Source organism: Stegodyphus dumicola, chromosome 10 (assembly GCF_044657685.1).
Source record: "Stegodyphus dumicola isolate Sdum_Otavi_A_Nest chromosome 10, ASM4465768v1".
Classification (NCBI taxonomy): Eukaryota; Metazoa; Arthropoda; class Arachnida; order Araneae; family Eresidae; genus Stegodyphus; species Stegodyphus dumicola.
The window spans coordinates 160,546,619-160,572,580 of record NC_140777.1 but is presented as its reverse complement, the minus strand read 5'-3'; the positions used below and the strand labels follow the sequence as shown (position 1 = coordinate 160,572,580).

At 30.5% G+C, this 25,962-nt stretch overlaps 1 protein-coding gene across 3 annotated transcripts in view; it reads left to right on the top strand.

Annotated features, from left to right (window-relative positions):
- LOC118191089 (Fanconi anemia group E protein-like) overlaps nucleotides 1-25,962 on the top strand; it is a 104,872-nt gene that overhangs the window by 36,115 nt on the left and 42,795 nt on the right. For all 3 annotated transcript variants that reach the window (XM_085825774.1, XM_085825773.1, XM_085825772.1), the window contains 3 exons: nucleotides 20,379-20,522; nucleotides 24,273-24,390; nucleotides 24,875-24,950. In XM_085825774.1, the coding sequence (XP_085681900.1) occupies nucleotides 20,379-20,522; nucleotides 24,273-24,390; nucleotides 24,875-24,950 (338 nt within the window). The remainder of the gene's footprint in view (nucleotides 1-20,378; nucleotides 20,523-24,272; nucleotides 24,391-24,874; nucleotides 24,951-25,962) is intronic.

Below are 25,962 nucleotides of genomic sequence, written 5' to 3'. Positions count from 1 at the left end.
GTTCACCTCTACAAAAGAAATGCTTTATCGAGGCATTTTTAAAAAGTTCCCTTTTACAATGTAACTGTTAATTTCATAAATACGTTCATAAAATTATGCAAATTCAAAATTACCTAAATATGTTATTTATTTTATCTTATATACCAGATAAAATTTTAAAAAGTTAATTTGTTTAGGAATATTGAATTTTTCAATATTTATCTCATGTGACTTTTTCTATAACATTATTATAAATGTACATGTTGATGTGGACATACCAATTATTTTTTTTTCATCAAATAGCTTTATGGTATTAAATGATTTAAAAGGAGGCAACTGGACAAAAGAAAGCAATTAGAAGTTGGCTAATATTTTATTAATTTGTTGTCAAATGCTGTGCATTTTAGATTATGCTCATATGGTGACAATGAGTTATTTAAATTATAAAATTATTTTGAACATATCCCACATAAATTAACAAGTATCAAATTTCAAGTTGTTTGAGGTATTATGAACTGTAATACTTGCAAAAGAAATACACATGAAATTAATTTAAGAATTAGGTTTATTTTACAGGTATTCGAAAACTGCAATTACTGTTAAACATTAAAAACCAACATTAAATCTGAAGAGCATAATTTTTTTTCAATAATAAATTCAACATAGACTTCATGCAGCTTCGCCATATTTGTTCTATAGTTCGCTTTCTTTAATATCCTGCTCGATTTTTGTAAAAGTGAATTCTTTGTCACCCAATGTTTTGAAAACAGCTCCTAAACAAGAAAAAGAAAAATTTGTAACTTCAGATGTTTTTCAGTTTTTAAATATAGTTGAAGTATTAAAAGATGCATATAAAATGCACTGAGTATTTCATATTTAAAAATTTAAGTTCATACTATCACACAGTAAACTTCAATTATATACCTTACACAATGCCAGCCCACCAGCGGCCGAGTGGTAAAATCGCTGAACACTGGTAGTTCGGTCCGAGGTTCGAATCCCGCGAACGGGCTGGCTGCATGGGTGTTTTCGTGGTTTTCCCCGTGTATACGAGCCAGTTTCCCTTAGAAAGTCCTCCACGAAGGCATCCCTGCCCTTAGGCAGATAGCCCTAGTGTGCTTTGCCATAATTAAATACACACACACACATTACACAATGCCTATAATTTCAAGTAAAAAATATCTAAAGATTTGTTTAGAATTGCAAGGTTAAGAAAGTCTTTAATGGCTATGTTTGTATTTAAGTACACGAGAAAAAACTTAATTTTGTATTAATTATATTGCATTAGCCTTTCCAATTTTACTCCTACATATAGTAAAGAATATTCGCTTTCTTACAGATAACTTTTTCTTAAATAAAGAGTAAGCAGAAAACTAATCACAACACTATATACATATAACAGAATACTTCAAAAACTTATACATGTCATTAACATACGTATATGCATTAACAGGCTATTTTACACATTTCAATAAACCATAAACCAATACACAAGTATTATCAGTAAATTCCTCCAACATCAGAACATAAATCTTTAATTATGATAACAATGGCATCTCAGTTTGCAATATAAAATATTTCAAGTCTACATTCATGTGCATTCTAAGCAAACAGAAAGCTGAATAACAATAAAATTATAAATACCATAAAAAAGTTAAAAGCCACGTAGAATGATAGCAAGACTAAATGAAGTCTTCCTTCAAAAATCAATTTAAATTCAAAAATTTGCCTTCCTATTTAATATCCCAAAATAGGGTTACTACTTTCACTAACTAAATTTCCTGTCTTGGCAAAATAAAAATTGTCACTTCTGTTGCAGGAAATATTTGCTGCAAACTTTGTATGCAAATAATCCAGTGAAAAAAATTTAATTGTGGCTTGAATATTTTCTTTATTAAATAAATGGAAAATTCCCACGTAATATTAATTTATGATCCACATGAAGCTTTTTACCTCTACCATATCATGCAGCTATTTTAAAATATATACTCTCATATAAAAGCCACAGAATTTTTTTACCAATATTAATATGGTATAAATCATTTCTTCTAAAAACAGCCCCAAAATTTCTGAATTTGATACCCAAAACATAATTTTACGTAACTGTTAATGTATGCATTTGCTTGCACATACTTAAAATGAATTATACACACAAAAACTTAACGTAACATATTAACTTTAATAAGTTCTTAATTAGCAGGATGATTCAATTAAGGCAAAATATGAAAGAAATCTACCTGATGTAAGTTGTAAAAGATATATTTAAAAAAAGCTAATACTGTTTACCTTACACATGGCAGAAATTGAGTAAACAGTATGCAGCTGGATTATTTATTAGGAATAGAAGTTAGATCAAAGTACCAGTTCTGGAAGGCTTTAACCATTTGGGTGCAAAGAAGCATCTCAATTTAAAAAAGAATAAAAGCTAATAGAATTTTATAACTTTTACAATCTAGTACAAATATTAGACACATAAACAACACTAATTACAATCTAGTACAAATATTAGACACATAAACAAAACTAAACGCCATTATTTACTTTCATATTTTCCTTCTTTGTGTACTTTACTCCTTAATTTTTCAGGATATGATTTAGAAACAGAGTTATGGTAAAAAATATACAGGTAAAAAAAAAAATATTGATGAAACTGATAAGTCCTTTGAATTATATACTATAGTGCAAAGAGGGATGGAATATGTGACTAAATATGATAAATCAGGTTACAATAACATTAAATAAATAACATAAAAAACTGAAAAAAGAAATTTTATTTCAAATTATTTTTTAGCTCATGGAAAGACAGACAGTATTTCCAACTTATTAAATTAAATTACATCTTGGTACTTTTCCATTTTGCCGGTGCAAGCGATAAAGGTCGCCCAAAATGGTACAACCGATTCCAAACAGAATATCCTTGCTGGTAACCTTTTACGTTTCATTTTCAAAACACTTTGCAGCTATTTCTATCAGATTGAATGTTTCTTTCAATACTGGGATACAATTACATCGAATTTTTACCAGATAGTTCAATTTTATGTCCTAAGGCCATTCGTGGTAATTAAATCGATTAGGATGCAATCACACGCTCACCCAAAAATATAGAAAAGGCAAAATCAAGGGTTAAATTCATCAATTCTAATGAGAACGCACTAGCAAAGTAAAGCACTGTGATTTTCCATAATTTCTGAGTAAGCTATTCATACGAAATGAAATCATTCTTGCATTTAAACTTGTATTCCAAATTAAGATTTAACTTGAAATTAATGTAGATAATTACTGAGAGAATTAGCGTAGTTTAACATGAGATGAGATCACTTGAGGTCACGTGATATGAAACGACGAATCAGAATGTTGTACCATGAAAGCATAGTATATTCTTAAATTAATCTCTTTTTGCAAATACAAATTAATGTCTTTCTACAAATTCATTGTCTTTTTTTATTATCATTTTACAAAATTTTAAATGATATTAAAATTTTTATGCTTTTAAAATAAAAATTTCTTAGAACTAACATTTCTTAAAATTTTTTATGTGTATATTGTGTGTTGTCGCCAATAAAGTCTGCTTGACAAGATTTGCGCCAGCGAAACAGAAAAGTACCCTGATATTTTGAATTTTCATAAATTTACTATTTTAGGGAGGCTCCGTAGCACAGTGGCTAGTGTATCACGCAGCAGCACCAGAGGTCCGGCATTTGATTCCCAGGCCGGGCAAGGTTGAAATAGCCTTTCATCTCTTGAGTGGGTCGATAAAATTAGTACCAAGTTCCATTTGGGACTTAATAGCAGGGGGCCTGCAACAAGCTGACCACTTATGCACAAACACCACAGAGCTCACCATCTAGAAAGTAGATATCAAGGCATTGCCAGCCATGGCTGTCTAAGGGCTGTTTGTGCCATCCAGTTTAAATTTAAGTTTTACTATTTTAGTAACATAAAAATACATCTGTAACAGGTTTGGTTTAGGTTTATTTGATTACTGCAAAGCACAATAGGGCTATCTGCCTAAGGTGAGAAATGCCTTCTTGAAGGACTTTCTAAGGGAAACTGGCTCGTATACATGTTACACATGGGTAAACGAAAACGGCCATGCAGCCAGACCGTTCGCGGGATTCGAACGTCGAACGGAACTACCAGTGTTCAGCGACTTTACCGCTGGGCCGTTGCCGAGCCTTCTATTACACAGGACCTGTGTGTGCAGGATCACCTTCGAAATTAAGAGAGTTGTATTTAAAATCGGTGCTAAACTAAAGCTGCTTTCTTGCCTAATTTTATACTATTGAAAATACCGGTAATTGTCAAAATTATTCATATTCAATATGTGTAAGATTATTAATGAACTGTGAAATTGCAGTTAACCATCTAATATACTACATTCAGCGTTATTATTTTTCTTTTTGAATGTCAGGTTTTCATTATTTCTGCCAATATATCTGTAACAGGACATAAAGATTGAGTTAATGTAGAATAGAAAATTACCTTGCGACATATCCAATATGACTTAGTGGCAGTACTTCATTCTCTAGAAAAAACATTTTAAATTATTGTACTTAAATAAAAAATTCATATTTGTTACAGCAAAACATCATTAACGCAATAAACCAGAGTTGAATGCAAATCTAGTTTAACTCCATTCTTGAAAACTAGTTTATTACTTTCAATTTAATTTAAAAATAATAAAAAATAAGGTACGTATTATGATGACTACCTAGATATCTCGCCTAAACTGGCAATCCTTGTAGGTTATGCAGGTTAACCCTAACATAGATTATACAGGTAAGATAGAAAGTATTAATCCCACACTAGGGACTCTAACATTTGGTGGGAACAGTTTGAAAAGTGAAACGGATATTTATAGTGAACCAACGCAAAACAAAAACAATAGTCCTTTAGAGACAAAGCCCCTTTGGACTAATAAATAAATTAACAGCGTTTAGCTATTTTTTCTTCTTGTAAAAAATAGACATACAGAATATTTTTAGAAAATAACAGTACTTTAAGCATGCATTTTCCACATATTTAACACAATAATTCATTCTAGCTCTATTGCAATACTGGCAAAGGTGGTACTCTGTTATTAGGATGGAATTTAGAATCTTTGGTATCTCACTGTGCAAGAACTGTATAAATAAGACTACCTCCCTTTTTTAAAAAAAATGTTTAGTAAATACTATGAAGAAAATTGGTTACATCATTTACAGTTCATAATTAATAGAAAATAAATCATTTCTTATCTTATCAGAATTTATTTTTATCACATTCATAAACAGTACTAATTTAAACAAACATACCATTATGATTTCAATAACTATGAAATAGAAAATCCAAATCTGCGTCTTTGATGGTCTAGTAGATTGGACGTCTCGTTTACTACAATTCAGCAGGGTGCTGACTCCCCAGACTGTAATATATATATATATTTAATTTACAAGGGAAAAAGGAACAAAAATATAAACATTTTCTTGGTTTTATATTAGCATTTCTGCACATTTATAATGTTCATTTTTTTAACTATCTAGTTATATCAAAATACATGATTTAGTAAAATATAATTCAAATAATTTAAGGTATTTTAGATCAAATACTAACTTTTCAATAAATTTTTTCATGCAAGTCTAATAATCAACATAACTATCAAGTTTTGACTTCGAAAATTATGTTTAGAGTAACCTGAAGCTGCAGTAAATAGTAATAAATTTATTCAAAACTGAAAGTAAAGCATTCTTACTTTATTTCTTTAACTATTATTTTCTTTCTTTTTTTTTAATCTTTTAAAACAACAAAATCAAACAAACAAAAAAGAAATGCATTCATGAAAGGACTTAGGACTTACTTATTATTCATGAAAGGATATATTTCAGTAATTACAAGTGCATGAAAATTCAATAGATTTGGAACAAAGTACCTGTGTTTGTATCGAATAAAATTTCCTGTTTTAATAGCACAATATCTTTGAGTTAAAGATTATATATTAAAGCAAATTTATAAAACTAAATTCAAAAATAAGAAATTAAATTATTTTTAGGGAAAACACTAAGCAAATAAAAAAATTTTGAATTTCATAAATAAATGAAAGTTACATGCTTTATTTTTTGGCATAAGGTAGATAATATTTCCAGAACAGATTTTTGAACAATTCGTCATGTTAATATTGCCTTCCTTTTCCCATTAAAAGCTATTTCCTGCTTAATAACAGTATGCTTTAAATATTAAAACGTTTAATATAACTATAAAAAGGTGAGACACATACAAACAGGAGTGACACAAACAGTAAGAAACAGACTAGTGCAAAATTTTTTCAATTTATTCATTTGGTATTCTATGTCATTAACAGTACCAAATCCTGAAAATGAATCATTAGGCACATACACAAAAGAACAACACATGGAAAATCACATTTCCTACACAGACGCTATTTATAAAATTTTATATAGATGAAGAAAGTACGAGTATTCAACACTGAAAATATAAAATATTCACTTACTTTCTTCAAATAATTAGTAACATCGATGGATTCAGTCACAAACGCCAATCCGGTATCCTTTGCGACTCTACCATTCTTTTCGACCTCCATTGCTGACTTCACAAATATCCCGCTACAACCGGAAGTAGAAAGTGTCTGCTTTGCCATTGGTCAGTGAACAAGAATTGCAATGCTTTTTTTTCTTCTTTATAATTAAACATATTAAGAAAGCCTCTAAATTAGCATATGAAATAAACTTACTTTTGCATTATATAAATTTATATTCACAGCATCTCTGTATTAAAGTAATAATTCAATTTTTCTACGAAAAATAGAAATGTCTGTGTATGCGCATGCTCAGTGTATAATCGTAAATCCGGTTAATTTTTATAAGTTAGCGTAAAATTAACTATGCAAATTTTGAGTTCATTTAACTGGACCCTTGTACTTATTCTGTAGATCTCCATATTAAGAATGTCTTTAACTCTTTCAGGAAAAATATAAAATATAATATAATTATTTATTTACATTATTTATTTATTTTTCCCTCATATAAAAATTATTAAAATCGCTATATCATTTTCCCCGTACATTAAACAAAATTAAAAAATGTTAGCCTCATGTGATTTTTATAACAAAGATTAAAGGAATTGAAATATATGCAAAATATCAGGATTCAGCTTGCAATTTCGTAGAGTTATTATTATTATTATTAAATAAAAGTATTAGTATATTATTGATTATAATTAATGATCCTTTGGTCTACATTAAACTATTGTTCAAGAAGTTAAACATTTCCAAGCATCTTCTGCTCTATTTATTATTCTATTCCTCGACATGAAAGATTTGCTAGTCTTATTCCAAATTAATCGCCCACATTTGATTAATTAAATAAGGTGAGTATTGTACCAAACTCGGTAAGTACACAAATTTAATATACAGGTTATTCCAGTTAAATGGGTAATAGGATTTTCATAAAAGAAATTAAATTGTGTAAATTAATGTAAGTGTTGATATGAATAAAAATAACAAATTTGATATAAGAAAATAAGTTATTTTGAAATCTTTAAATTAAGAAAATATAATTTTTTGCAAAAATGCACGTAAAGATTTAGCTCACATGTTAAAATTCATAGAAAAATTTTAGCCTCATATATGAATGCCCCTTTTTTTCATGTTCGTGGAAAAGGAAAACAAAGTGAAATGCCAAAAATGCACTAAATATTTTGAATTAATAAACTTCATTTTCAATCTTTTTAGACTTTGTATAATATCCGTAAAAGTGACGAATGAAATATACGATAAAGGCAGTCATTTCTTTCAGAACATTCGGATTCGTATAATATGCGTAAAAGTGGCAAATAAAATATACCATTATGGCAGTAGTTTTTTCAGTACATTCGGATTTGTATAATTTTCGTAAAAATAACGTGTGGAAAATAACGATAAAGAGTCAAAAGTAACTTCAGCCTTTTTCATTCGTATAAATTTCGTAAAAGTAACGTGCAAAAAATAACCATACCCTCATTTCACCAAAATTTATACGTATATTTTTGGAGACGTGCTGCCTGGGCAATATCACAGACAAAATTTGCATTCTGAACTTTGTAAATGCTGTATTTTTCCTTTTTAACCTTTTCGCCGTCCTCTCCTGTCTGCAAAAATTTCTCCCCAGCAGCCCTTTGTTTTTCGCAGTGTGTAATGTTGTTTTCTTTGTACAAACATGACTTTCATAGTGGATGAATGTAAACAAATGTCAAGTAAAATTATAAGGAAATAAAGCATAATGGAAAAGTAATAATATCTCTGCTTAATTTTAACAGGAGGATTAATTTGATAACATCTGATCCAGGCTGTCCACTCCTCCCATTTTGTTGTTGTAATCTTTTACAATTATTGGTTTTTTTACAGTTCTTTTCCATGTTTCAACATCAATCATAAAGTTATTATGGATTGTACTCATCAAATGTATATCCTTATTGTCTTTCAAATTCACAACCTCATTATTTCTCTTTTTCTGCTGAGTAGACGTTGAAGATTTCTCACTGTCTTGTATCTTATGTAAAATTGTGCAAATATTCAAATATTCATAAAACCGGGGGGGGGGGAATTCAATTAGAAATAGAATGCCTGATTAGTACTGCCCTCTAGGAGGTATTAGAACAAACAAAAATAAAAACTCAAACAAGTAAACATTTAGAAAGCATTTTAACCGTTTGAAAGTTTTAAAATGTAGAAGAATGCTTGAAGCGCATTACGGCCACCCTGCAGAAGTTTCACAGGAACGCACTAGAGATGTTACGGACCTCTTCTATTTTATTTTTGTTAAAAATATTAATTATATGATTATTTCATGCCAAACTCACAATATCCGATAATTGTTTTGAGCAGTATATATTGTATTATATTGTTAATAGTTATTTTCTATTTTATTGACAAATTAATAAATAAATATAAGGAAGAAGGATTGATGTGATATTTGCCATTAGTGATTAAACTGATTCATTTAGTTGCAAATGTAACATGTAAATTTAGGAAAGCAGCAATAGCAGCAAGAACTCCTAAAATGGATGCCATTCTTAGGAAGCGAGCAGGAAAAGGATCAATTATTGATCAAGCAATGCGATAATAAAATACATATTTGATGATAAAGAGGTTGTTAGAATTAAGAACTTTTTTAGAAGATGTAGATAACTTTAATGTTTCACTAACAGAAAGACTGTGAAATGATCTTGCAGAATTGGAAACTCTTCTTTTTACACTATATAGCCACAAAAAAGCTGTAATCTGAAGCATTGACAAGAGGTGAGAATGCAAGAATGGGGGTGTTTGTTCTTTCTAAAAGGGGGGGTTTATTGCAGAAAGAATCATTTCTTCAATGAAGAAAAGAGAAACTAGTTTGCTAGACAATGAGATCTTGCTGGTTTCAATATATGTAGATTCGAAACATTGAATTTTCATGGATGACAAACAGATTAAAAAGGCAAAGAAAGCCATCTATGAATTTTCATTAAAAATTAAATTATTCCGAATTCCGCTCGTACATTTCAGATCACGTAAATTTATGAGCAATTGGAGAAATTAAATTAGGAGAGTCAAACTGCAGACAGTACAATTGAGTCTCTATCATCCTCTTCCAGTGATGAATTAGATTTTGAGAAATACTTTTGGATAATTTTGAAAAGGCTAAGGCAAAGCAAATAGCCCTTAGATATAAAAATGATAAACTATAAACAAGATTTCTACATGGCCTTTGAAGAAATAGAGAAATATGATTGCACTTGCAAGACACCTCTTTTAGAGCTTATAAAAATCTACCCTGAAAAGTTAAAAGAAGTAGCCCTAACAGTAACAGCTCTTCCTCCTACTCAATTTAGTGTGGAAAGACTCTTCTCAGCTCTGAAATTTATCAAATCATATCTATGGTCCTCCAAGATCTTGCTGAAGCTATACTGTTTCTTAGAAATAACTAATGCCTGTTTTTTTTTCATTTCATAATAAATGTTAATTAATATAAATAATTTGCTATGTCATCAATTTTTTTTTTCTGTAGCATCTATTCCTTCTTTTATATTAAAAAAATAAGCTGTAACCCATGTGTATATGTTTATATATACATATATATGTGCGTGTATGAGGGAGTCGGAGTCTAAAATTCCAGGAGTCCGAGTTGGTCATTTTCCCTACCAACTCCACAGCCCTGGAAATAACACAGAAATGTTTTCCTGTTAAAGCCACAGTTCCATCACAGCATACGCAACACATTTATTCCAAGGAATATCATTCTCGGACATAAAATTGTGAATTGCTTTGAAAATTTCATTTGTAATTTCTCTATCATGAAGAGATTCACAAAATAAATACTCTTCTGCAATTTGTTTGTCTTCTTCAAAACATACGTAATTTAATAATTGAACAAACTTCATTATAATAGTACTTTCATCCTATTGCAATGCAAAATACTCACTGTGTTTTATTTTTTGAATAAGGGCCTCTTTTATGGAATTTGCCATTTCATGAATTGGTCATTTTACTGTATCATTTGATGTCAGAATACTGTTGAGTTCATTAGCCGCGTTTTTGTTGAATTATGTTAAAATTATATCTTTAGCTGCTGGTAATATAGTAAGTTTTCTCAAATAATGTAAGCCTGCTCAGTCTTTGCAATTCTTAGGCTTACTAGGTAACCAGCTTCAAAAACTTTTTCACTTGAAGTAACAAAACCTTTCATTACTTGTTTACTATTTTAGAACTTTGATAATTTCGTCATAAAATATTCTTCTGATTTATCTTTTAAACTGGCATGCGTAGAATTCAAGATAGATGTCTTTTAAGAAGAAACTGTGGATTCATACTTTGATTGAATAATAATTTAAAGCAAAGAGCACCTTGAGGTTGAGGGTCCATTTTATCTCCATTCCAAGTAAACCAAATGATAACTTTCATTATATTTTCTATAAACAATTTTTTATATATATATATATTCTTAGTGCTAGTAGATTGTCCTGGATCATCACCTGTGAATCATCACTTTTAGGCTTAGTCATTCTAATTAAATGTAGAGCAATATGAGCCCAGAAATAGTGGCGACATAAAGTGCAGATATGCCAATAAATTTATCAACTCTACAAGAATCAATAAGATACTATTATCTTTTTATAGGAACTTATTTTTATTTCCTATTAAATGCAACATCCATTTCCATTACTCTTTAAAAACATCATTTATGACAAATTTTGTTATCTCCATGGCTAAGAGAGTATTTGTGAAAATAAAAACGGATTATTTTGCTAAAATCTATGAGCCGCTATTGACCTTGAACAAAGCTCAGATCACGTAAATGTACGAGTGTTAGACAAACAAAACTTAAGCAGGATGTTGGAGTATTTAATTTTTGAATTTAACAGTTAAAGATACTTTCTTTCTTTGCGTACCACTGTTTGAGAATTGCTGGTATAGATATATCATGTTATGCAAGAACAGTCAGTTAATTTGATAAAAGAAATTTAGAGACAAAAATCTTGGAAATGTTTGGAGAAAACCAAATGAAGAATAAAATGCATATGAAGAAAATGACGAACACAGGAATATTAATGATTATTCTAAATCCAGAATTTTTCTAAAATTCTAGGCAAGCTGAAAATGAAAACAAAACTAAGACATTCACACTATGGATTTATTAGATTTTAATTGTTTATATATAAAAGCTACGACTTTCACCTACAAACAACTCAAATCTAAAGAAGCCATAATGTGTTATTACTGTCCAAGAGACTTGGCAATGTATCCTGGAAAGGTATCTAAAATCTCTTATTTTCCTCATACTACATATAACTCTATGGCATTATTCTGTCTTTTAATTAGACATGATTGCATCAGTGCTCATTTCTTCTACATTTGACTCATGAGTCATTTTATGACTGTGCTGCTTATAAACAAAGAACATTTAAACCCATTCTCTCCATTTAATCGTTGTAACTCTGCTACCAAAAAGTACTGGGAAGCAAGATGACTAAAGTGTCAAAAATCAGGCATATGTAAATAACTAAATATTTTTGAACTATTTTGAAAATTTTGGAAAAAATTTTCTGTACACCTATTCTTATAACTAAAACAAATCTATTCTGAACATTTTGATTTGCTTTAGTTAAAAAAATAAACTGAAAGTTTTTTTGTTTTTAATAAATGCTGAAATGAATCAAAAGCATTATTTGGTACTTGTCAGTTATAGCAGTTTTTGCGAGAAATGAGAATTCACACATTTTAGCCATGAAAGAAACAGATGGTTTTTGATGCACATAACTAATTCATTCAATGCTCATATTATGCTATTTATTTACCATACATATACCAAAAAATAATATAAATTTTTATTTTATTTAATATAATTTTGCAAGCAAATGATTTAAAATAAACAACACATAGAAACATACTGGAAATGCGACTTTTTGGTGGTGATAAGGTAGATTCTTTTCCAAAGCACAATTCCATATCATGGCCATTTTCACAAACTTCTTTTTCTTTGGGGAGGGGGGGAATGTTTTTTTCTTGGGGGAAAAAAAAAGGCTGCAGCATCTTTCTCCATCAATCAAAGATTGAAAATATATGACAAGGAAAAACTGAGAAAATTTTCAGTAGCTGAAGAAATATAAATCAATGGCATATGATATATATCAAACTTTAACTATTATGTGCATATGCTGATTAGTAACCATTTTTTTTTTCCTCTCTCTCTCTTTAAGAATTAAAACATGCCAAAATCCATTTTCCTCTGATGAGACTATAACTGATTAAGTACCCATTATTTATTACAAGAACCTAAATAAATTCAATACTATGTTTTTTTTTTTCATGGTTCTAGCAAATTAGCAGATTTTATTTTAGCTTCAGCTGCTGCAATTATTAAGAGTATTTTTCTGTATTAAAGTAATTAAGACATTAACAGCTTTTTATTCTTTGAACAAATGTCTATCAAAACCATAAATCTACTGCAAAGTAATGTTGCATGTATATGGCTTTATGATGGTTTGCATATACAGAGAACAGATGATAACTTGATACAATTTATTTTCTTTAAAGAAACGCTTTGCAATTCTAGAACTGTCCACAAAAAAACTCGTGCAGCTCTTCTCAATATGATAGAGCACAACCAGTTGTTACCTCTTCAAACTTAAGTTAAACACAACACAATGCAGAGTTTATCTAAAGAGCGAAGCTCGCAGGGAGATCTAGCAATACTCTGAGCTCAATTCTAAACTAAAAACTGAGAACTGATACACTCTCCTGTCTTGTATAGTTCTCCCGTCACAAAATTTTGGTATCTTCGATTTCTTTAATGCCAAATTTGGCGATAAAAATTAGTAGCCAAGAACATCACCAGCTTGACAATATCTTGCCAATTCACTGAGACAGCCATTTACCTCAATGTTAAATAGACTTGCTCCTATAATCTTATTTTTCCAGTATAGTTGGCTTTTTCAAGGCATTTCATATTAGACTATACAAGAAATACCACAATTTTATGTATAATTTCACTTAAATCATGTACATATATATAAAATTTATAACAATAAGATATCTTTTGGGCAGCCTCTTGTTTTTAATATCATATAATTATGTAATCTTGTATATCATGTGTCACATTTCCATCTGTTATTCTGTTTCTATAGATTATTGATATGTAAGAGAGAAAATATCTCTGTTGTATGTTTTCCTCGTGTTCTGATTATTTATTGTTTCAATGAAGGATCAACATTCAAATTTTTTTGCAGTTGTAAAATGCTTCTTGAACAACCATGTTTGCACGTGTCTTGGAACTAAGCTGTTGTGATCTATTTCCAAAGCAACTAGATGTGGCTACAGATCTTGATTTTACCTTTCATTTGAATTAGTTTCTACATGATAAATATGAATTATTGATTTTTTGATGTCATTATGTAAAAAGCTTGTTGCATAATAGCTGAAAGAAACTGAATTTTGTTCTTGCTATTATTTCTGTGATGAATTCTGCATTTGAATAAAACTTCTATAGGCTAATGGCCTATTTCTTAGCTGTAGCATTAGGTAGTGGAAGCTATAATAGCAACAGCTTCACTTGTGAAGATATAATTTTTCCAACCCTTCGTCTTTGAAACAGTCTGAAGAGATTAACTGTATTGACTGGAAATCTTTGTGAATGAACAGTTTATGTAATAATTCATCTGCTTTTGATTTGAAGCTTTGAACATACTGTAATTAATACAGTTTTTTACATATTATACTCCTCTTGGAAGATGTTACCATGTAAAGCTAGCAGATACTAGTCTTTATTCCAAGCTAAGAATTTCTCTTTCATCTTCATGCTAATGGGCATGTATAAATTAAAATAGTTTACTTATCCCATCTTATGTTGGTTATCGACTTCTCTCCCAAACAGATACTTGCAACTTCCCAACATCCCAAACAGATACTTGGTTGTTAAAAAAATAATAGCTATTCATTACATCAAGTAAAATGCCTACAGATTCCAAAAAATTTATGTCATGGCTAGTCTAATCATGCGTAGCTTCTTGGAGGCCAGCAAAACCATATACGAGGCGTATTCAGAAACTAAGTACCATTTTTGAAGAAAAAATAGTAAAACAATTTTTTCGAATCCAATTTTATTTTTACATGAAAATACATGTCTTAAACTATTTTTCAACATAGTTTCCATCAATGATCAAACACTTGTCATAGCGAGTGACCAGTTCTTGTATACCATTGTCAAAGAAACTTCCCGCCAGTTTCGATAACCACGACTCCACAGCATTGTTCGTGTCATCATCAGATCGAAAGCGCTTGCCACAAAGCTCGTGCTTCATGTGCAGGAACAAGTGATAGTCGGACGACGCCAAGTCCAGGCTGTACGGCAGGTGATCAAACTGCACCCAATGAAACTGTCGAATTAACGATTGAGTGACACCAGCAGTATGGGGCCGAGCATTGTCATGGAGCAACACAATTCCTTTACTGAGCATTCCTCTTCATTTGTTTTGAATGACACGCCTTAGTTTTGTTAAAGTCTCACAATATCGTGCTGCATTAATGGTTTCACCTCTGGGAAGAAATTCTTTACAGTAAACAAAACGCCTTTCCTATCCCAGAAGACAGTGCACATGATTTTTTGTGATGACATTGTCACTTTGAACTTTTGTTTTTTCAGAGAACGAGTGTGTCTCCACTCCATCGATTGTTGTTTCGATTCTGGTGTGAAATGACACACCCAAGTTTCATCACCTGTCAAAATTTGGTTTAAAATGTTTTCTCCCTCATCACTGTACCGCGTGAGAAATGTCAGGGCACTACCAAGTCGCTTTGTTTTGTGAACATCAGTGAGCATTTTTGGAACCCATGGGGAACACAGTTTGCAATAATTCAAGAGGTCAGACACAATTTCGAACAAAACAGTACGTGAAATTTGTGGAAATGCCTCTGAAAGAGTTGTCATTGTGAAGCGTCTGTTCTCATGAATTGCTTCATCAACTTTCTTTACCAAATCATCGGTGACAACAGAAGGCCGACCATTTTGAGCCTCGGCGTGGACATTTGTTCAACCTGCATTAAACATTCTCACCATTCCATCACTTATCGCGTATTCACCGTAAACTTCTGTCACTTGACGATAAATTTCGGCCGGTTTAACATTCCTCGTGTTCAAAAATTTAATCACGGCACAAATCTCGCAGTCATCGGGAGAACTAATTGTCTTAAACATTTTGAATGTGCACAGCAAACTGAAAACACAACATATAGAGCAACCAAAATGGCGATAATTGAAAGTCAGTGAACAAGAAAGGCTAGTGCGCCTGCACGGGACGCCTACCACAGAGCTGTGACGGGGCTAGAATGAAACGGTACTTAGTTTCCGAATACGCTACGTAATTCTTACTTTCCATCTCTTTCCACCATTACTTGTGTTATGTAACATTCAGTAAAGTACTGTTGGCCATCAGCTAGGCTAATGTACAGGCCTATCTTTTGTTTAGTTCCTTGAATGCATATTGAGTCACATGTTCCAATTCATATTCCTTGAATACTTGCTACATTTTTTTCTCCAGCAACAGAATAAAAATCTTCTTCGGCACACACTCTGCCCCTTTTCTACAGTAAACTATAGTTATCAGAGTAAAATTAGGATCTTTAATTAATGCTTTATTGTATGAAAAAATTCCCTTTTGGCAGGAGAATAAGCATGACTCTTGGCTTTGTTGAATGAATCCAGGCTTTCCATATTCATAGCAACTCAAAGCTGTTCTTACCTCAGGAATGCTTAAGAAGAATGCTTCTTATAAGAATTAAACCTTCTGAATGTGTTACCTTTTCTTTTAATGCAATAACATTTTTCTGTAGAATTACTGATTCATTCCAATTGTGTTCTTTGCCTTCAGAAAAGGTTTCTTTTCATCATTTCTTTCAATATAATCAAGTTCTACAGCTACTCAATTTGTTTCTGTTATGTGTCCTTCAAAAAAGTTTCTAATTTTAAATTAAAAAATCCTTTTACATGCAATCAGAGCTATTGTGATATTCAGGAAAGAATGTGTGAAATTTTGACAAACTACTATAAAAGAATTTTTCAGGTACTGCAGATTTAAATTTGACAGTATTATTTAACTGTGTTTTCCAGTTAAATGAGTAACTCATATTTGTTTGCAAATCATGAAAAATTTCATTTACCTTTTCATTTTTTAAAATCAGGAAAACACTAATGACATCTGCTTCCAGAATGAAGTATGATAATATGTTTTCAAGATCAGCTATAGTTTGACACGCTTCTGGCTGAATAACTGTAGAGGTTTTGATTTTCTGACTGTAACTAAATTTTTCAAGCTCCGAATTCTTTATTTTTATTCAACAATACTTTCTCTTTAAACCTTGCTGAAATGAAACATTTGTGTTAATTTTTGTATAATATCTGCTTCATTATTATACATGGTGTTCACAAAAGTCCTCACCTGGCCTTTATTTTCCCAACTGTTGGTCTTAGATGTTTAATTCCTGTTACAAAAATTTTTTAAATAATGCAAAGATATGTGTTTTGCCATTTTTAAATTGAAAGAATTTTTTTTAAATTATGAAATTTAAAATTTTATGCATTCCTCTGGTACCATACATATATTTGGGAAAATGTTGTTCTCATTATAAAAAATAGAACACCAAATGTTTGACTCCTGTATGACAAAAGTTGACAAAATATTTAATTTCAAAATCTGTGATTTTTGATTTTATATTCAATTTGTAGTAAAGGGTTAGGTAATAAATAAATTTTTAAAAAATGTTAATTTTTTCCTCTTTAAACAGCATTCAATGTTGTTTTTTCATGATTTTTTAGTGTCTTTAATTTATAATTTTGTTGCAGTTGGGAAGCTTAAAGAATTTTTTCACAAATAATGTATTATTCTGAAGTTTAAAAATATATTAATATTCTCATAAAGTTTTATTACTTTAGAATCATAACCTGGTAATTGTGCAGAAATTTCTTAAACTGCAAATATTTTTAATTAATGTAAATGATATTACATGTTGGCTTTGTACCTATACAGAATCTGCCAGGGTATTCTAGAATACAAATTATATAAGATTCTGTGAATATAAGATACCCATTTTGAAAAAGTTTATTGATCATTACTTTTCACAATAATCTGCTTAGAAGTCACTTCATCTTCTAACATCAGAAACGTTTTTATAAACTGTTACTATTTTTTTTTATTATTATTTACATATACATTCAAACATTGTGCTGATAAATTTGTGCACAAACCCTAAATATGACCAGTGATTTTGCAATTTTTTTCTACAGAAGTTGAACTTTTTTTGTTTTATTTTTTATAATGAGTACAAAATTTTCCTAAATATAAGTATAGGGGTCGAGGAAACATATAGAAAGTTAGATTTTGTATTTTAGACAAAAAAAAAAGCTTGAATCTGTGTCATTTAAAGCAGTTTAGTAATTGGAAATAAATGTTTGTGACCAAAGCTTCCGAAAATAAAGGCTGGGTAAGGATTTTGTGGACATTGTGTATAGTTTACTCATTATCCCTTTAACCTGGTTACTTAATACCATCTGTATTTTAATCTAATTCATATATTTATTCCAATAAATCAGATGTGTTTCTTATCACCAAGAAAGACTTTTCTTAAACAATTACTTCTTATTTGGAAAATTCCAATGAAAGACTGAGTTGAAAAGTTTCTAAAAGTTTATGAATAAATACTATTTGCTATCTGCTATAAATAAACATTTTTATATACTTCATTTGCAATAAATAGCTATTTTGTAGAAAAGAAATGTAATCACCTTTATATTATCAATTTTTCTTTATTAACTTTGTGAATGTTATATCAGCTCATACAATGCATTCAGTTGAAGTCAGTAGTAAGTTCTTTATCATAAATAATATTCACACTAGTAAAAAATTTCAGTATTAATCAAGGTGATCAGAATAATGTTAATATTAATGATGAAAGCAAATTTATTTGATAATTGATGACAGTAATAAAACCAAGAAATTTCAACGAGCCCATAGCATTGCAGAATTGAATATGCCACTCACACTTTAGCAAAGTTTGTTACATTATGAAACACTATGTCTTGTCTAGCATTCACAGGATCCAAATGGAACCTTTACAAAGTGATGCTTAGTTGAGTACTCTTTTTTGTTTTATTATATGTATGATAAGGTATGAGTGCAGCATCAGAAAACATAGTCATGTAGTCATATGACTACATGACTTAGCTTAGAGAAGTGGCATCTGTGCCATCGTGTGCATAGTTATCTTATGGGGTTATCACATATAGTGACACATAAACAATATCAGAAAATTTTTTGAGAAGCACATTTCTTTCAGCAGTACCAAGATGGTTTCTACACCAAAATTTTTCTGCTGATTGATCTATTGCACATACATACCTAGGACATTTTACAATGTTAGAGAAAATGTTTTGCCTACAGCTCTATCTTGCATAGGAGAGGAAGAAGATAATGTACTTCTGGGAAATCTTCTCATAGAACAACAAATCAGATTTGATGGAAGTAAAGATTCCTGAAATGTTTCTTTCAACATGCAGTTGACAGTAACTGTTATCTATCTGCAAAGGTACTAAACAGTTGCATGTTATGAAAATATGATGGCTGATGAACTGCAATGCATTCTGAGAGTGATTTATTTCAGCAGCAAATTATTTTATCGATGACTCAGGAGTTTAATGACTTTCAAGCTCCAAACCAGTTAGTAGACTTCAAGGCTTCAGATTAAAGTTCTATGGAATTTCTCTTTAGTTCAGCAAACACTAGTTTCATAGATGCAGGACTAACTTTAACCCTTTGCGGCACAGTGTGTCCGGTCTGGATACACCTAAAAATTTCCTTCTATATGCACAGAAAAATTGAATGAAAAAGGATTTATAGGTTACTCTGAACCTTCTTTATTTATAGTAGATGGCAGCTCAACACAAACCAGTCCATATATTTTAGCCATGTTTAGTTTTTTGAGACCCTCATTTTTCAAAGAAATTTTCCAGACTTTTTTAGGGTATAAAAGGAATTGTTTGAAAAGAAATTTCTATGTTATTTTTTTGACTGCATTCTAATCTCCTTGTTCTATATTAGTTAAAATTTTTACCTTGGAATCTTGCCTAAAATCAAACAGCAAACCCTAGGTGTGCCCAGACCGGGCTCACCGATATTCTAGAACAACTGAGAGTCTGTATTCTTTGTTTCTCCGCATCTCATCGGTCAGTTCATTGACAACAATGCTCGTTTCAGCACTCTTTTCGAAGCTCTATTCAATCAGTGTGCCCAAAGCGGGCACACTCACAGAATTAAACGATAAGTGCTATCTTATCTTCACAAAATTTTACTTGTGTACTCCTCTAAGCCTAATTAGACTGCCTATTTTTTTTTTTTTTTTTTTTTTTTTTCAAAACTCCAATTTTAAAAGGTAGCATGCTGGAAAGGGTTAAAAGAAATCTGCAGACAGTGTTGCAATATTATCTGCATATTTAGCATCTGGCTTGCAGTTTCTTAAGCTGCTGATAGACTATTGCATTAACTTGTGCAGACTTTATTCATCGTTGAGAGGAACTGACAGAAAAGTGCCTGTAACATTTTGCTTATTCATTTGCATTATTAAAAAGTATTTTAAATGTATTTTTCCAAAGTTTAAGCTTTTAATAATAATTGCATAAGAATTACCACTTGCTTTAGAGTTGGAATAAAAAAAAACTTGCCTTTTCTTTTCCTATAAAAATTTTCATCATAGGCAATACTAATTCAAATATTATAATTTTTGACATAGCTTACATTATTTTATTTTTAAACTTTCATTGATTAATATGAAAAAAATGTACAAATATAAATTGTTTCAACAATATTTATACAAAATAATAATAATGCTTTTCTCTTCATTTTAGATACCAGAATTCTGCAAGATTCTGAATTCTGCTATTCTAAGTGAGACTGCGATAGCATTATTTTTAAGTGCAATTTTAAATCTAGAGCAGCAGATTAGCCTTGCCACTGCCATTGCACTTATTCATCACATTGTATATCCTAAAGTAAGTATTATTTTAAAAAAATATTTTCTTTTATTGAATCTCATAATTTTATATCAATACATTTATGCTCAGTTATCTTCTGATGTAGAATTTGTGGTTGGAAAAGAATGTTAAGTGTTAAAGGAATAAATGATTTGTAAGTTAGTCAGTTACAAAATGCATGTTAGTTACGAAATGCATGTCAAGTAAAAAAAGGCCATATGAACATAATACTGTGCCATAGTAAACTTGGGTGCTTCTACTCCATTTTCTCAAGGTGATCCCAAATTGAGCATCAGTTTTATGCTCAGTTTTAAGGATTGTTTCAATATGCAGTCATTTTCAAACTTTAAGATTACTCATAGAAAATTCAGGTTTAATGGAATTCCACAATAATAACATATTTTATAAAAGAGCAAAATAGAATTACAATGTTATTTAAGTTTTAGTCAGTATTTTGCAGCACTTCCTTTATTTTTAATCACTGCTGCAGGCATGTTAGGTATGCTATAAATAAGAGATTGACAGTAAACTTGAGAAATATCTGTACATGAGACATGCTTTATTGCTTCAACAGTAGCACTGAATGGTTGCTTTTCCACGACTACTTTTCTAAATGGATTGACAGATTCTCAATGGGATTCAAAGCTGGTCTATTGCCTGGCCAGTTAAGCACTTGGATTTTCTCTTTTTCCAGATAATTCTTAACACTCCTTGACCTGTGACACAGAGCCCCATCATGCATGAAAGCTTTATATCTATGAACATCCATGTCAAGCTCCAACTTCTCATGCAGCAAATTAAGGTACCAACTTCCGTTCATACTAGATTTAGATGGCAGAAAAAACAGAGCAGCAGTTGCAGACACAGACATTGCACCCTATATCTTCAAACTTGAAGAATGTTTCATGATTGCAGTCATATATCTGTCATCATATCTTTATCCTCTTGAGCGCTGAACACTCATAGCCTATGCAGAAAATTCCTGCATGCTTGACTCATCAGAAAATAACACCATGTTCCACTGTTGTACTGTCTGGCGAAAATCAGTCGGTTCTTTTTCATACTTGGATTAAGTCAAAGTTTCCTTGTATGTTTATGGAATAATAAGGCAAAATATGTGGTCAGATGTCTTAAAATAGTACTTAAACTAGCTTTGGTATCCTTTGCAACAAGAATAAGTTGAATCTTACTGCAGGAAGCGTTTAGAGATTCTATGACCATCCTTCTTATCACATAATCATCATGTGCACTTGTTTTTCATGGTTGACTGCTTCTGTTACTGTCTATAAATTTTCCAAAAATTTTTAATTTACTGACAGTTTGATGAACAGCTGTCTTGGTCACATTTACCCTCTTACTCATTTTATGTTCAGAGAAACCATTTTATGTAGGGTCATTATTTCTACCCTTTTTGCAACTGTAAGTGAAGGTTTTTTTTACACTTTACATTAATTTCACAACAGCACTATCTGTGGCAAAATCCAATAAACAGCTGGTGATAAACGAGACAGGCACATTTATTAATAGCAGTAGAATGCACCTTATATAATCAACACAGGACCTGATACAATAATCTATGAAAATGATGGAATGTGTTTAAATACTGGAAATCAGTTACTGGTCTTTTGCAACTTAATTTTTGCAAACAATTCAAAAATCTTAGGATACTGGATTAGAAATGAGCATTCTCATAAATCATTAAATTGTGATGAAAGAAACTGAAATTGGATTTTAATTCTCACATTCATAAAAGATTATTTTTACAGATACAGTTTTTTTTTTTGGTTAAAATAACACTTTTTATTTTCTTTTCGGCACCTTTCTATACTAACTTCATCATCTATGCTTGCTGTTAGGACAAGATAATCAGAAGTGCTTACGTGTTATTTCTAATTATTTTTTAAAAAAATCTTCGCACAAAATTCAATAATTAAAATTATAGTGCTCATTTTATAATCATAGTAGCATGTTATAACCTGTAAATATGTCACAATGCAGAAAATTCAGTATGTATATTTGGAAATTACTTTAAAATATGTGGTAAATGTCACCATTAGAGAACATGTGTGTATAATGATTACCTGGCAGCAGCACATAGAAAGGTCAATTTGTTTCAAACTATGCTTTGAAGTGTATGGCAATAAAATGGAATAATATTCATATTTGAAAACCACAGGCATGACAGAAAAAACACGGCATTGTCATGCAGAGCTAAAAAAAAAGTGTTGAGTTTTCCTTTACTACATTAAACTGTTATACACTGAGTGAGTATTTCAAATATAGACACATTAGGCAATAATTTATTTGACATGTAGTAGACTTCTACCATTCTCTGGTACAGAAGTTTAGTGAGCGTTATCAATCATTGCATAACAGAAGAGAGACACTGAACTATGAAGCACATACGGATATTACTTATTCTACTGTGTGTCTAATTTCAGGACATCATCTGCATAAGAAAAAGATTTGTTAATTAATTGGCATGTTAATTAACTGAAGTTTAAAACTGGATTTTATATAAGGCATGCCATATTCACTTGGAATGAATAGCATGACCTGCTTCATCACAAGGCAACAGAATCTGTCATCCACTAAAATCACAGTCATTTGCCACATGACAAGACTCATGACAGGAAAACATTCCTTGATGTTTTCTCATCATGAAGATCAGATTGTGAATGCCCAGTACAACAGGTCATCATTCTGCAGTCCTGTCTGCATCATGATTCGGGTGGAATATCTAGCACTTCTGTACAACACCATATTCCTCTCTGATGAAGCTACAGGATCATCTTCTACTCTCTTGTCCTAAGTATGTGTGACTTCGATTTGATTCTGAAACAAGAGCAACTAATAGCATTGCATGGATAGCATTGCAAATAAGGAGGACATGATAAATGTATACTGTCAACAAAATGACAGACATAATAACACACAGCCTATGCCTTCAGTACATTCCTTATCATAGGCAGAGATGTGTAGAAGATCTGGGGTATATTTCAAGATTTCAGCTTTTTAACTAGTACTTTCCTATACTTATTTTATGTAAAATTTTATAACAAAGTCATGCTTCTCATTTCTGTCATTCGTCGTTGTCCTCTACGTCTTCGTTCTGACTGACACCCAGCACCATTTTCTTGATAGCAATTGTAAACATGTTCCACTTTCCTTCAGATGCATAAAATATTAACCTTATGCAAGTTATAGCATGGTTAACGTGACTTACAAAATGATTCTTGTATATGGCAAAAGTCTGTACATACCTCCAAACTTTCTGACAGTTTGTTGAGGATTTTCCATGATAATGTATATTTTTTCTAAGAAAATGAAAGAAATGGTTATTTTAAAGGCAACTAGATGGCTCATCGTTTAATACTGAAGTTCTCTTATTTTAAAACCTGTAACTTTATCTTTTTTTTTGAATGAATCATCATTAAAAATATAGCCAAGTGTGTTGTGAGTTACTGTTGCAGTTTCCTAGCATCCAAAGTAAAATTTAGCATATATTTTTTACTAGTTCCTTCTGTATAAATACAACAAAACAATTAAATATGCAGTTTTAAATAGAATATAGAAATGAAATAAAACATTTTATTTATTTCAAAGAGTCTTTGCATATCATAGTATGGCAGCTTAATTATTGCCAAATAAGTAATTTAATGGGAATGCATATGTAAATTATCTTTATTTTTTAGTTCTACTTCACATGAATGCTTGTCAAAATTTTGAATGCATTGCATCAACATATTTGTGGTTTTATTCTTCTAGATTGTTGGAATGAAAAACTCTCGAATTATTTTAGCATCAATTTTAACATTTTCAGAAGTTTATCCAAAAGCTGTGATAGATGAAGTGATTATTCCTTCGTTAAAAATTGAATCATTAGGTAAGGAATCATGTGTTTAGATTTTTCATTTTGGCCAGATGCTTAACAGATAATTTAGAAATGAAAGTTTTTGTGATAATGCAGCAAGTTTTAAAACTTGCTGCACTACCACAAAAAACATTAATTTTGCAATTTTTAAAAATAATTGCATTTTTTAATTTTGCATCACATTAATTTTGCAAAAAACATTAATTTTGCATCATTTTTATGAATGCATTTACTTAAATTCCAAAATTTTTCTATTATTTTCAAAATGCAACATAATTAGTGTTTGGTTCACAAATTCTGATAAAATACTGGATATATAAATAGAGTCTTCATGTAGTATTTGGTCTGTTAGTCTGCCATAGATATTCTAGAATTTGAGAATTGGCTTTTGTATCCCATAAAAACTTAACGAGGCATTTTTATCAAATAGAAAGCATTCCATGTACATGTTTCATATTTAAAAAACTAAATTATTTTATTGTTTGTCTCTTTTTAGAAAATCTGCAATTAGAAATGTTGTTTAAGATGTCAAAGAATAATATTCCAGATGATTGCATCTCATACTGTATTAAGTAATGTATCCACTTAATTTTAAGAAAAAATGTGATTTTATAATTTGTTTATTTATTTAGAATAACAAATCATGCATCAATTGATGCAATAATGAATAATAATTAATTATTTGATTATATGTCTTACTCTTTAAGTAATTAAGTATGTAACGCACTTGAGAAATTCTTTGCTATGTTTTTTCTTTAACATTTTATGTTGCTGGACAAAAAAAAAAAAAAAAGCAAAGCACTCTAAGAAGAAATTTAATTAAATCCATAACAAAAAACCAAACATGTTGTAAATAAATGATGGTATACATAATTTATTTATAGCTTTTATTTATTCTAGCCGCAAGTTTTAAGAATAGGGATAAGAGATAACCTCAACATTCATTATGAAGTTTACCCCCCATCTTAATGTGATACAGGTTATCAGCCAAAAAGTAGAGTTTATATGAAACCCAAAGATGATCATTAAAGATAGCTACCATTCTTTCTCAAACTGAATTTCTTTTTCTCACCCGAATTTCTTTTTGTAAGTGTCTGGATATGTAATAGGTAGCTTTTCATTTGGATTCATAACTACTGTAACAATTAATAATAAATCTTTGGCTTAGCATACCATAATATTATAATAGATTTCTGAACTACTTGCACAATGACTGCAATATATGAATGTACATTATCATGTTCCTAAACATCATTGCAGAAAGAGCAAAAATAGTATGGGTCAAACCTGTGTGACATACTGGGGCCATGTCAATGATTTTCCATATTATAGAAGTGAAGCAGCATATGATATACTATAATATAAACTCTTGTATCATAAATTATAATACGACGTTTAGAGAGTTTTTCCTGACGCATGCGCCGTTCGTGTTTAACCGCACGGTGATGATGACGTAACTGTTTATTACGTATGTATGTATATGTATACCATTCTTACTTCTTCGCCCTTCTTCTCTGCTGTACGCAACTATGTTTAAGTTAATCTCTGTCATTAAAAATGTTCAATTGATATTACAATCTATTT